At 40.1% G+C, this 15,346-nt stretch overlaps 2 protein-coding genes across 2 annotated transcripts in view; one reads left to right on the forward strand and one right to left on the reverse strand.

Moving 5' to 3' along the window:
- Positions 1–15,346, reverse strand: part of ZBTB25 (zinc finger and BTB domain containing 25) — a 55,638-nt gene that overhangs the window by 13,805 nt on the left and 26,487 nt on the right. The window lies entirely within an intron of this gene.
- Positions 2,070–11,065, forward strand: AKAP5 (A-kinase anchoring protein 5). The gene is made up of 2 exons (XM_522877.8): positions 2,070–2,206; positions 4,725–11,065. Exon 2 carries the CDS (start codon positions 4,988–4,990, stop codon positions 6,269–6,271), a length of 1,284 nt encoding a protein of 427 aa, XP_522877.1. The 5' UTR covers positions 2,070–2,206; positions 4,725–4,987; the 3' UTR covers positions 6,272–11,065.

Below are 15,346 nucleotides of genomic sequence, written 5' to 3' on the forward strand. Positions count from 1 at the left end.
CGAATTTGCCCTTCAAATACTAAATAAATTCATCTCTCACCTCAAACTGCCTTTCAGTTCCCTTTTACTAATTTTGTTTAAAAGAAAGGCAAGTGAAGGCCAGGCATGGGGGCTCACACCTGTAATCCTAGCACTGTAGGAGGTCAAGGCAGGAGGATCACTTGAGCTCAGGAGTTCAAGACCAGCCTGGGCAACATAGGGAGACGCCATCTCTACAAAAAAAAAAAAAAAAAAGAAGAAGAACCTGGGCATGTGGTCGCATACCTGTGGTCCCAGCTGCATGGGAGGCTGAGGTGGGAGGATTGCTTGAGCCAGGGATTGTACCACTGCACTCCAGCCTGAGCAAGACCCTGTCTCAAATAAAAATAAAAATAAGACAGCTATTTTACCCTGTCTTCACCTAAATAAGTTCATCTTATTTTTTGCCTGAAACTCTTGCAAACTCCCAGGTCTGCTAGTTTTGAGAAACCTTGGATCTCAATAAGGAATAGTTCTCAATTGCTTATGAGCATAATGGATTTCTTTTGGCTTAAAGTTCAAAACTGGCAACAAGCAGCGCTAGCAACCCATAGAGAGATACGAAGACCATTTCGATAGACGTGTTTGCTGAGTGAACAAGGCTGACTGAATTTTTTTTTTTTTTTTTTTTGAGGCAGGGTCTCACTTTGTTGCCCAGGCTGGCGTGCAGTGGTGCAGTAGTGGCTCACAGCAGCCTTGACCTTCTGGGCCCAAGTGATCCTCCCTTCTCAGCCTCCTGAGCTCCTGAGTAACTGGGACCATACGTGCACCACCATGCCCCAGCTAATTTTTAAAATTTTTTTGTCTCCCTATGTTGCCCAGGCTGGTCTCAAACTCTTGGACTCAAGCCATCCTCCTGCCTTGGCCTCCCAAAGTGCTGGGATTACAGGTGTGAGCCACTGCGCCCATCCCTGAATTCTTAATTACAACTAAACTAGATGCTTATGGATTTTCCTGTTTTACAACTCTTGCCTCTTTTATCTGTAATTTTAAGATCTTGACAGCTTATATTTGGCTTTGCTTTTGTGTCCCAAGAGTTCTTTCCTTGATAAGCCTCTGTGGAAACTACAGAATCTTACAAATATAAAACATTTCCGGAAAAAATACAAAAATGGACACCTGACATTTACACTCCCTAAGGTCGTGATCCTGTTGAAGAAAGGAGATGAACGCGGCTGCTTTTCAGTAGTTCTTCACTTCACCTTACCAGGTTCTTCATCTGGATGCTATGCTATGGGGGCCAGAGGAGGAGGCTGGGATTGTGATGGATCCTACTAGATTTTACAGCTGGAGCTCCCAGGAATGCCCTCATAGGGAATGTCCTGAAGGGAATCATGGGTAACTTGTAAGCTACCTCAACTTATTTTTGGAACTATGTAAGGTATAAGATGGATGGAGCTGGGTTCCTGTGCCTTTCTCACCTTGTCCGCATAGAGATGCAGCTGCTCCTGCAGGCCAAAGTTCTGCACCAATCACCTCCACCTGCTTCCCACTGGGAGACAAAGGTTTGAAAGCCTGTTTGGCAATGAACCACGATGATCTGACACTCAAGCCACTCCTGAGAAAGTCGGGTTTCTTTCTGTTTCCATTTATATATGTAATTTTCGCTTCAAACAAACATGACCTCGCTATTCTATGCACAGTTTTGAATCCTGCTTTTAAAATGCGATGTCTGCCTTGTCTTTAAATATTCTGAGGGGGAGGAGAGGAGATGTGTAATGCGACTGTCTATAATTTGAAACCGGACCTCACTATTTAGCGTCTCAGAAAACGCGGGGTTCATTGCCCTGGTCCCCCCGCCTTCCCCCGCCCCCCGAACCTTCCGGCTGGCTCTCTTGCGGTCCCCGCCTCGGCGCTGATGTGGTCTGGCAGTGGAGATTGGCGCCCGGGCGGAGCACGATGGGCTTCCCCGCGGCAGGCAGGCAGGCTGCTGCTGCAGGTGGGTCCCGGCGCCCGCGCCGCCCCGCGCCTCCCGCGGTCGCCCCGCCCCTGCCCGCCCGCTCCGCTCGCATTGGCGCTGCCTGCTGTCTGTCCCCGCGCCGTGGGGAGGGGGCGCACCCGGCGGCGGGCTCTGCAGAGGGCGCCTTGCTCCGGGTGCGACCGCGGCTCCCTGGAGGCCTGGGCGCCGGGCCCCGCGAGGGCGCCGCCACCTCGGGAGCAGTGTTGGCCAAGGACCCCGACGCCCTACGTGAGTAAAGGCAGGGCGGGGAGCCTGCGGGGGAGGAGGGTCGGGGGCAATGTCCGGTCCGCGGACCGCGGAGTGGGCAAGAGGTGCCCACTGGATACGGGGTATCCGAGCCCTCTGAGGTGCTGGGAGTAAGAACGCGGGAGGTCGCTTGTCCGCTGGAATCCGCGGCCAGGGCGACCCTCATCAGGTCTGCCCACCTATCCCCTTCGCGTTACAGCTTGTCTTAGAAGCATGGGTTGCCGGTGGCTTTTTTCCTTCTTTATCCCTCTTTGAGAAATGTGATTTTGGGTTTCTGGCCATTACATTACAATTCTGCAGACAGCCTGAAGCTGGGTTATCTGTTCCACGCCCCCGGCATTTTCCTTTTTGAGTACTTTATCCTGCGCTCTGTCTCCTGCCATAAGGGGCGTCAAGCCAGAATTCGAGATTCCTTCCTCCAGGAGGAAGCTTCGTGGTCCGTATCTGGTGCTGGGAAAGATGCATTGCTTTCCTCGGGTACTGGCTGCTCAAGGGAAAAAGGAAAGGGGGTGTTTTCTGTGACATGAGACTTGCAATTCCATCAGGAAATGAGCACAGGGACTTTAAGATTTCCTGAGGCGATAAAGCTACCCTTGCTGGTTAAGAGCGAATCATTTGCAGTCTGACATTCTGCAAAGTTTTATTGTCTACAGACTGCATTATTTTCCCTCGTCAGTTAAGTTTCTGTTTGGGTATTCGTTTTATTTCTAGTATGTGAGATACATTCAAGTGAGCTTCTCAAACGATTGTCTTTGCGCAATCCAGGTTAGTTTCCAATGACAGACTCCTAAACATCTCATTTCAATATTTCTATTATGTGGTAATACAGCCTCTGCTTAACAAAAATGCTCAGGTGCTGAAAACTCACAAGAGGTGAGAAGATTTAAACAGTTATCAGCTGAGGTTCTAGTGCTCACTGAAACATTGTGAGGAGAAACACTGTCAAATGTTCATATTTTAGTTCCGTCATTGTTCTAGAACGACTTTATCTTTCTGTTAGAGGCATACAGTATGAAACACCCAACCTAAGATAATATTTACTTAGATCATAAACTGATTTTCAGGGTTCCAGTTCCTTCTACAGTTCATAAAATTATGGGTTACCCAAATGAAACTTCAGTGAAGGATTTACATAAAAACAATATAAAGAATGAGTCCCTTTGCTTATTTTAGGGCATCCACCCACTAAAATTCATAGGATCTTTGTTGGATAATCACCTCCCATTTCCATTCTCTGGTGCCATCATACCATTCTGAGGATTAAATTTTCAATACACCTTTATATTATCTAAGTTTGCCAATTGCATAGTTTGCCAACTTATTTTTGGCTTTTAAATTAGTTCCTGAACCAAAAAAATAAAATATAAAGAATTTCAAAAGCTTGGTTTTCAAATGACAAGAACTCAGTCTACTCTTGGTTCAATTATGAGTTGATAAGTGCCTTATGGTTAAATGACCATTAATCAATTTTTAAATTTTTTTACTAATGAAATACTGCAGATTAGTATCCCCAAACAATTCATTTTCTGACGAAACTCTTAAAGCCCAGTTTCAGAACATAAGCTTTAAGCAACAAGCAATCTTGTGTTAATCTGAGCTCTGTTACAGCTCTGCCGTAATCTCAGCCAAATTGCTTCATCTGTACGTGGTGATACCACCATCTTTGTAATATTGTGGTGAGGATTAGAGATGTATGTGAAAGTGCATGCACTGCCTAATACCCAAGAATTGCTCAATAAATGTCAGCTATTACTACTCTTACTGACTTCCAACTATGTGCAGATTATGGTGGAAACATGTGATACAGCAGATACAGTACTTAAATGAAAATGTCAAAATTGTACAACTAATTTAAGAGTGGGAAATGACAGTAATGCTAAATTTTCCTAAGAATATGTATGAAAAATAGCACTTCCTTGATGGAACATACATTTTTAGAACAGAAACCTTATGTTATAATGGTAAAACTAGAGAGTCAAAGTCTCTAGTTCTAACTCTGGCTATGACCTTATCTAGCTGCATGGCTTTTGACAAGACAACTGCTCCCCTCTGGAGTTCAGTTTTGTCATCTGGCTGGATTTGAGTAATCTCAAATAATCTCTAAAGTCCTTTGCAGCTTTAAAATTATTTCTTGAGTGTGATAAAGATTACATCAGCTTGCTTTTCATCCTGCACTTCATTTTTTGTTCTTGTTGTTTGCTTAACTTGCACTTTAGAGTCATAAGCAATTCACACAAACAACACAACTAAAGAACTGATAATATCAGACTTGCAGGGTAATCCAAAATGAAGTTTCAACAAGGAGGATAAAACAAAATAGAATCACACTGAACTCTTTAATAGGGCCAAAGTAAACCCCAATGTTTATTCTCCAGTCATTTCATTAAGTTATTACATGGAAAATATGCCTGGTAGAATCTTATACATTCACTGAAATAGTCTCCACAGAAAATAATAGGCTCATAGTGAAATAAAATACCACTTTCTTTTCTCTCATCAGGTTGATCTTTAAATAAAGCAAAAATTTATCCAAAGAAGGGCTTTCATCAAGAAATTAAAGAGAGAAATTACAAGCCATAGAGAAACTGGGCATTTCTATACTAGAGAAACCACCTAAAACAACTGTATGGAGTAAGATGAAAGGTATGAATATGCCTGGAAGAAATTTTACCTAGTGTGACATTTTTGCTCATCTTTTTGTCACAAAAGGCTGCTAAGGAAGAGAGAATACAGTTTTCTAGAGAATAAGAGTGCAGTGTAAAAATGGAAACCACAATTTCAGAAATTCATGTAGAAAACAAGGATGAGAAGAGATCAGCAGAAGGTAGTCCTGGGGCTGAAAGGCAGAAGGAAAAGGCATCCATGCTTTGCTTCAAGAGAAGAAAGAAAGCAGCCAAAGCACTGAAGCCCAAAGCTGGCTCTGAAGCTGCTGATGTGGCAAGGAAGTGTCCACAAGAAGCAGGAGCTTCTGATCAGCCAGAGCCCACACGGGGGGCCTGGGCCTCACTCAAACGTCTTGTAACACGCAGGAAAAGGTCAGAGTCTTCAAAGCAGCAAAAGCCATTGGAGGGTGAAATGCAACCTGCAATAAATGCTGAGGATGCTGATCTTTCTAAGAAAAAGGCAAAATCTAGACTTAAGATTCCCTGCATAAAATTCCCAAGAGGGCCAAAAAGGAGTAATCATTCCAAAATTATAGAAGACTCAGACTGCAGCATCAAAGTCCAGGAAGAAGCTGAAATTTTGGATATACAAACACAGACCCCATTGAATGATCAGGCAACAAAGGCTAAGTCAACCCAGGATCTAAGTGAAGGCATCTCACGGAAAGATGGTGATGAGGTCTGTGAATCAAATGTGAGCAATAGCATAACTTCTGGAGAGAAAGTGATTTCAGTAGAACTTGGATTAGATAATGGGCATTCTGCTATTCAAACGGGAACTCTAATCCTTGAAGAAATTGAAACGATCAAGGAAAAACAAGATGTTCAACCCCAGCAAGCAAGCCCACTTGAAACTTCAGAAACAGACCATCAGCAGCCAGTACTTTCTGATGTTCCTCCTTTACCTGCAATTCCAGATCAACAAATTGTGGAAGAAGCCAGTAACAGTACCCTAGAAAGTGCACCAAATGGAAAAGACTATGAAAGTACAGAGAATGTAGCTGAAGAAACTAAGCCAAAAGATACTGAATTGAGCCAAGAATCAGATTTTAAAGAAAATGGGATCACTGAAGAGAAATCCAAATCAGAAGAAAGCAAAAGAATGGAGCCAATTGCTATTATTATTACAGACACTGAAATCAGTGAATTTGATGTTACAAAATCTAAAAATGTCCCTAAGCAATTCTTAATTTCAACTGAAAATGAGCAAGTAGGGGTTTTTGCTAATGATAATGGTTTTGAGGATAGAACTTCAGAACAATATGAAACACTCTTAATTGAAACAGCCTCTTCTCTTGTCAAGAATGCTATTCAGTTGTCAATAGAACAGCTGGTTAATGAAATGGCCTCTGATGATAATAAAATAAACAATCTTCTACAGTGACTTACTCTCCAGAGTCACGGCAGAAAAAACAAGCTTAATGAAGAATTCTTTTATACATTTGTGGCATTTCTTAGTAACAAATGAGAGATTTATCATCTCTAGAACTTAAGAGGTACAATTCCAGCGCAGAAGTGCTAAAGATTAAGTTTATAAAACTCTACCACTGAAATGCAGTCACTTCTGGATTGGAGGAAGTCAGCACAGATTGCAGTGTAAAGTGACATAACATACAGGGAGTTGCTAAAATGGCATATGGAGATTGGAGTGCTTTGGGGGAGGAAGATGTATTTATTGAGCACTTATGGTATGCCATAAGCTTTTTAATGACCTCTGATATAACAAAGTCTGGTTTCCTTTTGATAATTCAGCTCTGTGTATAGGCTAACATCACATTAAGTTTTTAAAAACTTATTTTTTACAGTGCACATATATGTTTAAAATGGTGAATAAGGTGAGCTACTTTTGTGAATGTGATTTGTAATTGTTACATTCCTAAGCAGCAGGCTTAACTCAAAAAATACATTGCATTTTCCCAATTTCAGCAGATAGTGTGCAGAATATGCATATTGATATTAAACGTGAGTGGTTTTCTGGTCTTAAGTCTCTTATAAGCGCTATTTGGCCAGGCGCAGTGGCTCACGCCTATAATCCCAGCACTTTGGGAGGCCAAGGCGGGTGGATCAGCTAAGGTCAGGAGTTCGAGACCAGCCTGGCCAATGTGGTGAAACCCCATCTCTACTGAAAATACAAAAATTAGCCGGGCGTGGTGGTGCACGCCTGTAATCCCAGCTACTTGGGAGGCTGAGGCAGGAGAATTGCTTGAACCTGAGAGGTGGACGTTGCAGGGAGCCAAGATTGCACCACTGCACTCCAGTCTGGGCAACAGAGCGAGACTCCATCTCAAAAAAAAAAAAAAAAAGGAGAACCATTCACAAATCCTTCAATCAGGCAAATTGTTACTAAGTGCAAAAGTGTAGAAAACAGGGAGAGGGGGTTTTTCCCCCGCTTTTCTTTCTGCCTCAACAGATCTGTATATATCCATTTCTGCATGGATTTATCTGTGAAAAGTTAAAAAATGAAACAGCAAAAACAAAACAAAGGGAATATTATTATTCATCCAGGAGAAGGGAAAATTCCCAAGTAAATTATCACAGATAATATAGGATTCATCTTGCAGAATTACTTCTTTAAGAGCCATATTCAACTTCTCTCCAAAGAGGGGAGAGTAGATTCAAAGCCAGCCTGGTAGTAATGGTCCTGGAAAATCCTAATAATCTAGTGCAAATATTTATTCTCGGCCAAAAATGAGCCATGAATGTGGGTGAATAGAAAAGTGAAAAGTTATTGCTAAAGCACATTATAATTTAAATGTCAGTATTCCTTCATGTCTGTGTGTTGAGACCAGTAAAAAGCATTTTACATGAATGTTGAAAGTTAACTTTTTCATCACTATTTTCTTTCTTTTTTTTTTTTTTTTGAGATGGAGTCTCACTCTGTCGCCCAGGCTGGAGTGCAGTGGCGCGATCTTGGCTCACTGCAAGCTCCACCTCCTGGGTTCACACCATTCTTCTGCCTCAGCCTCCCAAGTAGCTGGGACTACAGGCGCCCACTACAACGCTCGGCTAATTTTTTGTATTTTTAGTAGAGATGGGGTTTCACCGTGTTAGCCAGGATGGTCTTGATCTCCTGACCTCATGATCCTCCCGCCTCGGCCTCCTAAAGTGCTGGGATTACAGGCATGAGCCACCGCACCCGGCCTTCATCACTATTTTCAATCCAGATATACTTTACGAAAATGAGAAGGGCTTATTTGCATTTTTATTTACATATTGAAAGGGAAGCATCTGATCTCATCAATGATTGCCATATTTTTTGAAAAAGTAATCCTATTTCAATCTTTCCTTGTGTGAAATGGCCATAATACCAGAGTGCACTTCCCTACCTCACAGGTTAGGATTCAAAGTGTGTATTCCCCCATTGTGTAAATTGAGTGATTGTGTTACTACTTGAAACAGATGAAGTAATAAAGATGAAGTATGAGATGTAAGGTATTTGTTCAAGAGCTCCACTTGGAGGAAATAACGCACATTAGATGATTTTAAATGATCTGGGTGAATTCTTGCATTGTGTATGGATTGCATATAGAAAGTATTTGCTACTTTGTCCTACAGAATCATCTTCATTTCTTTCTGTAAATACATATTGAGACCTCTAACAAAAGAAACTAATCTGACTTTGAAATTGAACCAAATCATGGATATTATTAGCAAGATTCTTTGCTGAAGTGCAAAAATATTTCCCCCAGATTTTCCTACCTTCATGCTTATAATCTGGGGAGGAGGGTGGAAATCCTGAGCAAGATGAAAAGTGTCATTCAAAACACATGACCCAAGAAGTCAATTTCTTTTAATTGTACAACTTTTAAACATTAAAAACAAAAAAGACGAGTCATCTTCTCTGAAAACACTCTTTAACTCACTATATGTGGTGCTAATGGACTTGGACAGCTACCAGCTATCATATTTAAAAGTGAACAATTTTAAAAACCTGACTAAGGTTGGTGCATTTTACAGTGTATTGAAGAATCCTGCCCTCATTTACTGCAAGGATGCCTCCAAGCCAATACACTTGCATTGTAAATGTTTAGTAATCTCATGAACAAGCAAAAAGTATAGTACTTAGCAGTTACTGGAAATATTTTGGGGGATTTTTAAAAAAACAGATAAATGGTAAATATGTGCAATGAATTTTTTGGTTAAGAAAGTAAAATTTTATCTAATACTAGGTTTTTACTTTTTTCACTGTGGTTTGATATATATTTTTGGTTAGAATGTACTGATTGTTTTTATGATAAGATGTATATTTTACTTGCATTCATTCTTAAGAGGTTTCTGTTTTTCTATTGAGAATATCTGTTGAATTAAGTAGGATTTCAGTTAGAAAAAGGAATTCAGAAATTAACTGGTCTCAATCTGATTATATGTGCTACATGGCCAAATCCTATTACAGTGAATCCTAAGGTGATTCAAATTGTTTTATTGTTATAGAAATATGCAGAAATCAGATAGCTTCAGAGTCATAAAATATTTTTCTTGTAATAGTATTTAAGCAATTTGACCTTATATGCAAACATTAAGTGAATATAAATAAGTTCTGTTTCAATTCATGTCCATTTAACAACATTAAAATAATTATTAGGAACACCACATGAATTTTCGTTTACATTTGCTGTGGTATAAATTCTGCTTTTAATGAATGTTTATTTATTTATTAGCCAAAATTCAGTTTCTCTTTGAACCCAGAATTTTGCAAGGCTGGGGGTTGGGGAGGGGGATTATTGGCTACTTGTTAACTTTTTCAGCATATTATCATTCCTCTTTTAAGACTCAAGTATCATTCACTTTGCTTCTTACAACCCAGAGAATGTGAAAATTCTCCTCTATTTTATGTAGCACTATTCACTTAACATTTTTTCAAAGCACTTTATAGGATATAAAAATAGTACCCGGTAACATTTAAGTAAAGGTAGCAGAAAACAAAAGAACTTTCAAACAGAAATTATGTTCCCTGCCACCTCCTCCACCTCAAAGAATAATAAGCATGTGGCATAAATGGAGTTGTTCAGAAAAGCTGTCTGCATAATTTTCCTTCAAGGTAATGTATTTGACAGCATGAAGTTTGTGATGATCTTACTTGGTCTACTACTCAGCGGAGTCTTAGAATCTCTTTTATTTACTTCTGAGAGATTGTTATTTCACCAGTATATGTGAACAGGCTTGCTAAAGGCATTAAAGATATGGATCATGGAGGCACCAAATTTGGCTTCTGTATGCAATCCAGCATTAACTTCATCCATAAATTTCTAACTTCAAGTTACCTTATTTTTTATAGTTAAGAATGTTTTTCGAGGTTTACAACAGAATTTTAAAAATAATTGTTAGGCTTTAGAATCCCACTGTTTGAAAAGATCCTTTTAATGTCAACTTTATTGAAATATGTAGTCTACTTTCTAATTTCATCTGATAATATAGCAGGGTTTGATTTTTCTGCCTGCCATTTGTGCATTTAAAAAAAAAAATCCTCATTTAAGATTTAGAGTTCTTTAGGTTCAAATTCCTATGATGTTTTATTGGGTAACATGAACTCTCTTATACATAATTCAAAATTTCAATCCATGGTATATTTTATGGTACATTTTGAAAAGAAAATTTGTAATGCTCTTTAGTTACAAAAATTAGAAGGAAGCTACATAAAATTCAGGTGTCCTAATTAAATTCAATTTGATTCAACACACGTATTAGGCATAACTCATACCTAACACTATTTGATAAGGGGGACAGGCTCCCTGCCATCCAAGAACTCAACCTAGGGAGCAGTGACAACAGAAACCGGGTTGGGTTAAGGCAAAGAACCATGGATAATGCTGCAACATGAGTGGCACAGAGGGGAGTACACAGAGAGAGCAATTAATTTTGGTGTGGGGAAGGTGGTGATCTGAATACAGCAGCAGTTTGAAAGTGTTCCGTTTTTAAATAAACAGTATGCTTATTTTGATTTGTGACTAGGTGTAGAAAAAAGCCTGCATAGTGTTACATATTTATAGTAGATCTTTGTAAAAATGTTAAGTGGATGAGCTATTATGAAAGTAAAAGTTTCATTTTTTCTCATTAAAATTAGTACTAAATTACTGTGGATCAGATGATAATATTAAATAATACTCTGTAGAAAAAAGGTTTCAAGTTGAATTAATTTATGTACTGATTATTAATACAGAATAAATGTTATATTGACTCATGTTTATTCAGATCTTTTAAAAGAACTGTGGGCAAACTATGTTCATTTCCTATAACTGTAAAGATCACATTGATGGAACTACTGAGTTCGCACTACCAAAAGTTCTACTCTGCTAATTGGGAATTGGACAGAGATTTTACAACAACACTCCTAAAACAGTCCTTCAGCAAGACAAATATAAACACCTACAATGCTGAACTAATTCAGCCAAAAGGGCAGTTCTGAATTTGATGACATTTGTGAATTTGACAAAAGCACACTGTTTTCATCTCTTGATGTACTCATTATTTTCTGCATTAACCTATGAGTTGTTCATCTTTATGATTTTTCAAAAGACTAATCAATGTGAAAATGATAGAATTATTCAGATGGTACATACTAAAGGTGGGTGTTTAAAAAGTTCTGTGTTTACTAAGACACTGATTTCATTTTGGTAATGTTAACACTCTATCTTTTCGTAACCACAGCCCGATGATAACAATCAGGCTCTAGGAAGGACTGTACTTTCCAAATCTTGGGACCAATTTAAAACTTGATAGTACCTTAAAAGTCCTAAAACGAATCTGGCTTCAAAGCAAAATGTCTTCTTAATGTACAAACACTGTAATAGGGTAGCTAATATTTCACATTTTCCAGGATTTTTAAAAGTTTTATGGCCGGGCGCGGTGGCTCACACCTGTAATCCCAGCACGTTGGGAGGCCGAGGCGGGCGGATCACAAGGTCAGGAGATCGAAACCATCCTGGCTAACACGGTGAAACCCCGTCTCTACTAAAAATACAAAAAATTAGCCAGGCGTGGTGGCGGGTGCCTGTAGTCCCAGCTACTGGGGAGGCTGAGGCAGGAGAATGGCGTGAACCCGGGAGGCAGAGCTTGCAGTGAGCCGAGATCATGCCATTGCACTCCAGCCTGGGCGACAAAGCGAGACTCTGTCTCAAAAAAAAGTTTTATTAAATCTCTTCTTGGTTTAAAAAAAAAAAAAAGATACACTACACTTCACAAAAGTTGTCCTCACAGGCAATTCTGCTAATCCCTTTTTAGACCTACCTTTAATGCTGACGTCTGGAGTCCCCAACCCTTTTGTGAATACCTACTTTTCTTTCTTTCTTCCTTCCTGAAAGCTTAAGCTTACTGGGGGTTAAGTTCCCGAGCTTAGGAAAGAGTATGCGTGTCTGTGCACTACGCATTCACAGAAAATCCTCTGCAAAACTGGGTGTGGGCACAATGAGCAGTGAAGGGAAACCTAGGTGAGGAGAGGATGGTGTGGCGCCGCGTCTGGGAAACTCCCAGCCTTAAAACTGTCTCCGTAAACTCCAGCCTATCATAACAATGGGAGCAGTGTCCAGCAGTTTCAGGACATTAGCAAAACTAGATGCACTTTCCCCACCACTTGCTTTGTGGTGAAACTCAAAAAGAACTTTTGGCCTTGATCTGACAGTGCTACTATGGGAGAAGGATTATACACTTTTCACAGCTATACTTGTGGTCTTAGGACCCAGGCCTTCCATTTCTGCACTCCTGGGAGATAGGAAGCACAAGGTGACACCAAAGCAGATGCAGTCATTTCTACACTTGTACCTGAACCTTTTATTCCCAAATCCCTACTCTGACAGGTCACAGGTCTGCTCAGTATGACTACAAGCGGGTTTCTGTACCACATCTGTGATAAAATCACCATCACAATGCAGCTTCAGGCATGCATGTGCTGCTAATCAAATATATATAAATTACAACGCAAAGGTTCCATATGGAATGGCCATTTGCAACATAAGAACTTTAGAATATCACTTCTATTTAAACAGGTCTTCCAAAACTAGAGTATTTCTGTTTTTGTTTTTGTTTTTGAGACGAAGTCTCGTTCTGTTGCCTAGGCCGGAGTGCAGTGGAGTGATCTCGGCTCACTGCAACCTCCACATCCCAGGTTCAAGCTATTCTCTTGCCTCAGCCTGCCGCTGAGATTACAGGCGCCCGCCACTATGCCCGGCTACTTTTTTTCTCTTTTTAGGAAAGACGGGGTTTCACCATGTTGGCCAGACTGGTGTCAAACACCTGAACTTGTGATTCACCTGCCTCAGCCTCCCAAAGTGCTGGGATTACAGGCGTAAGCCACCACGCCCAGCTCAAAACTAGAGTATTTCTATCCTCCTGACAGAATGACTAAGTTAGAACTGCCTCGTACTCTATATGGCTGAGATGCAGAAAATGCCAAAACAATTGGTCACGACTCAATTCCGGTAAAAAAAAGTCAAACTCAGTTTTTGATCTTTTATCCAAATGTTCCCTAAATAGCCTTATCAGTAATTGTCCTGATTTCAGGGTGAATTTGTGTTTAGAATTCTTTAAAAAACCCTCAGTATCTGGCTGTTGTGTTTTTCCTGAAGGATTAACAGTGAATAATGATAATCACTAGGGTTCATCAAACTCTAAGACTTATATTTTTCTGAGTGGTATGAATCTTTTTCTCATTAAGGTATAATTTACATACAGCAAAATCCACCCTTTTAGTACAAGTTCTACCAATTTTGACCAAGACATTAGTTGTGTCACCTAGGGGTAATTTTAAATCTTATTCTGATTTCTATACCACTTGTCTATCTTAGTTTAATCCTGACTAATCAGTGAAAACTGCTACTTGCTGCAGAAATTCAAAATAAGGGCTTCTTAAACCCAGTGTTTAAACCAGGATAAGGAAAGGCAAGGCTGTCACGCACAGCTGTGCCATTGCCACAGCACAACTCTGGGAGAAGCCTTCATTCAATCGAGGCACCCCCTAGCACTGTGTTGTGCATTGTCTGCATGGCCATCGTGGTGGCTCTGAGCATAGCCACCAGTTTGAGAGAGCAGCAAAACTGGTATGTTAATAGTGAAATAGGAGATATTTAAGATTTTTAAAAAAGGACTCTTCCCTTTATATGTCTTTCCTCATAGACGTTAAAATATTGTGATAGAGGGGACAGAAACCACTGAGCTCACACCACCAGACAGCACACATGTGAAAAAAGAGCAATGTTGGGAAATGAGAAGTGGTTAGCTAGGAATACTGTTGAGATTCACTCCCCTCGAATCTTTGATCTGCATTTTAAAACCTCTTCCCTTGCCTTTGCAAATATGTTTTCACCTTCAAAAAGTAACAGGTGTGACTTCACTTTCTACAGAACCACTCCAGGTTCTTCAGGTTTTCCTCCCTATATGGTAGTTACCATAAATGCCAGTTCAAAAAAAATTTTTTTTTTAATTACCTGCATATGGTTTGGACTAAGTTTCACATGGCTTCCACTATAGAAAAAATGTGGCAGTGCTAAATACACAAGATCCCATTCCTCAAAGTCCTGCTGGATGCACATAAATCTGACACGGAACCTCCTGAAACTTGTAAATAACACAGACCAGACAAGGGATGACGACCACAGTGGGTGAGAGCCATCTTCTCCAGCCCCCTGGCACAAGCCTCTCCTGTTTCCAGGACAGTGGGGACACACCATTTGTACAGAGAATCTCTCTTGGAGGACTGTCATTCCTTCAGACGTTTGACATGAAAGGACACCATGGTGTTCCAGTAGCTTAATACTTTATTATTTTGATACAATATCACCAAATTGTTTCAATGAAAAACGTTTCAAACTTTTATAAACAGTGGAAGAGAATGTATCTGAGGGAGAGTGGGCTCATTTTCCAAGTTGGCTTATCAGCTGTAAAATAAACTTAGGAGAAGCAACTGGTGATTAGGTACAAAGTCCTAGGATGATGAGAATAATATTGTAATCAGAAATGAAGGGGGAGGCAGGCTGTATTCACTTAGTATTGGAAGGTGAGAAGAGCTGAAGGTAAGAAAACTCTTAACTTATTCAGAATGGAATGGGTTGGAAAGTATGAGAGAAGAAAGTCAGTTGTTGAACCACAGTTGGAAAAGAAAGTAAATTTCAGTAGGTAACATACCTCATAGATTGCGGATGTACAAAAAATGAACAAAAGGCAAGAAAGGAGCAAGGGAGCGTATTTACTCAAATGTCCTTCAATCTATGTCTTGACCAGGCAGAACACCAAAAACTGAGTGTGATGTCTGATTAAAAGAGCCCAGATTCCAAGGCCTCACAGTTAATGACCTGGAAAAATCTTCAGAAATGCTCAATGTAGCACAATAATGTGATATTTTAAAAAGTTATCTGCTGAGATATGTACATGTAAATCAGAAGCATCTTGATTAAAGAGGGATGTCAAGATATTGCAGTACCTTATGAAATTTTAAGAAAATTCTCATTAGTCTTGACTCTATAAAGCATGA

This window comes from Pan troglodytes, chromosome 15 (assembly GCF_028858775.2).
Source record: "Pan troglodytes isolate AG18354 chromosome 15, NHGRI_mPanTro3-v2.0_pri, whole genome shotgun sequence".
Taxonomy (NCBI): domain Eukaryota; kingdom Metazoa; phylum Chordata; class Mammalia; order Primates; family Hominidae; genus Pan; species Pan troglodytes.

Coding starts and splice junctions, on each gene's coding strand:
- AKAP5 (XM_522877.8), top strand. CDS start 4,988: ATGGAAACCACAATTTCAGAAATTCATGTAGAAAACAAGGATGAGAAG.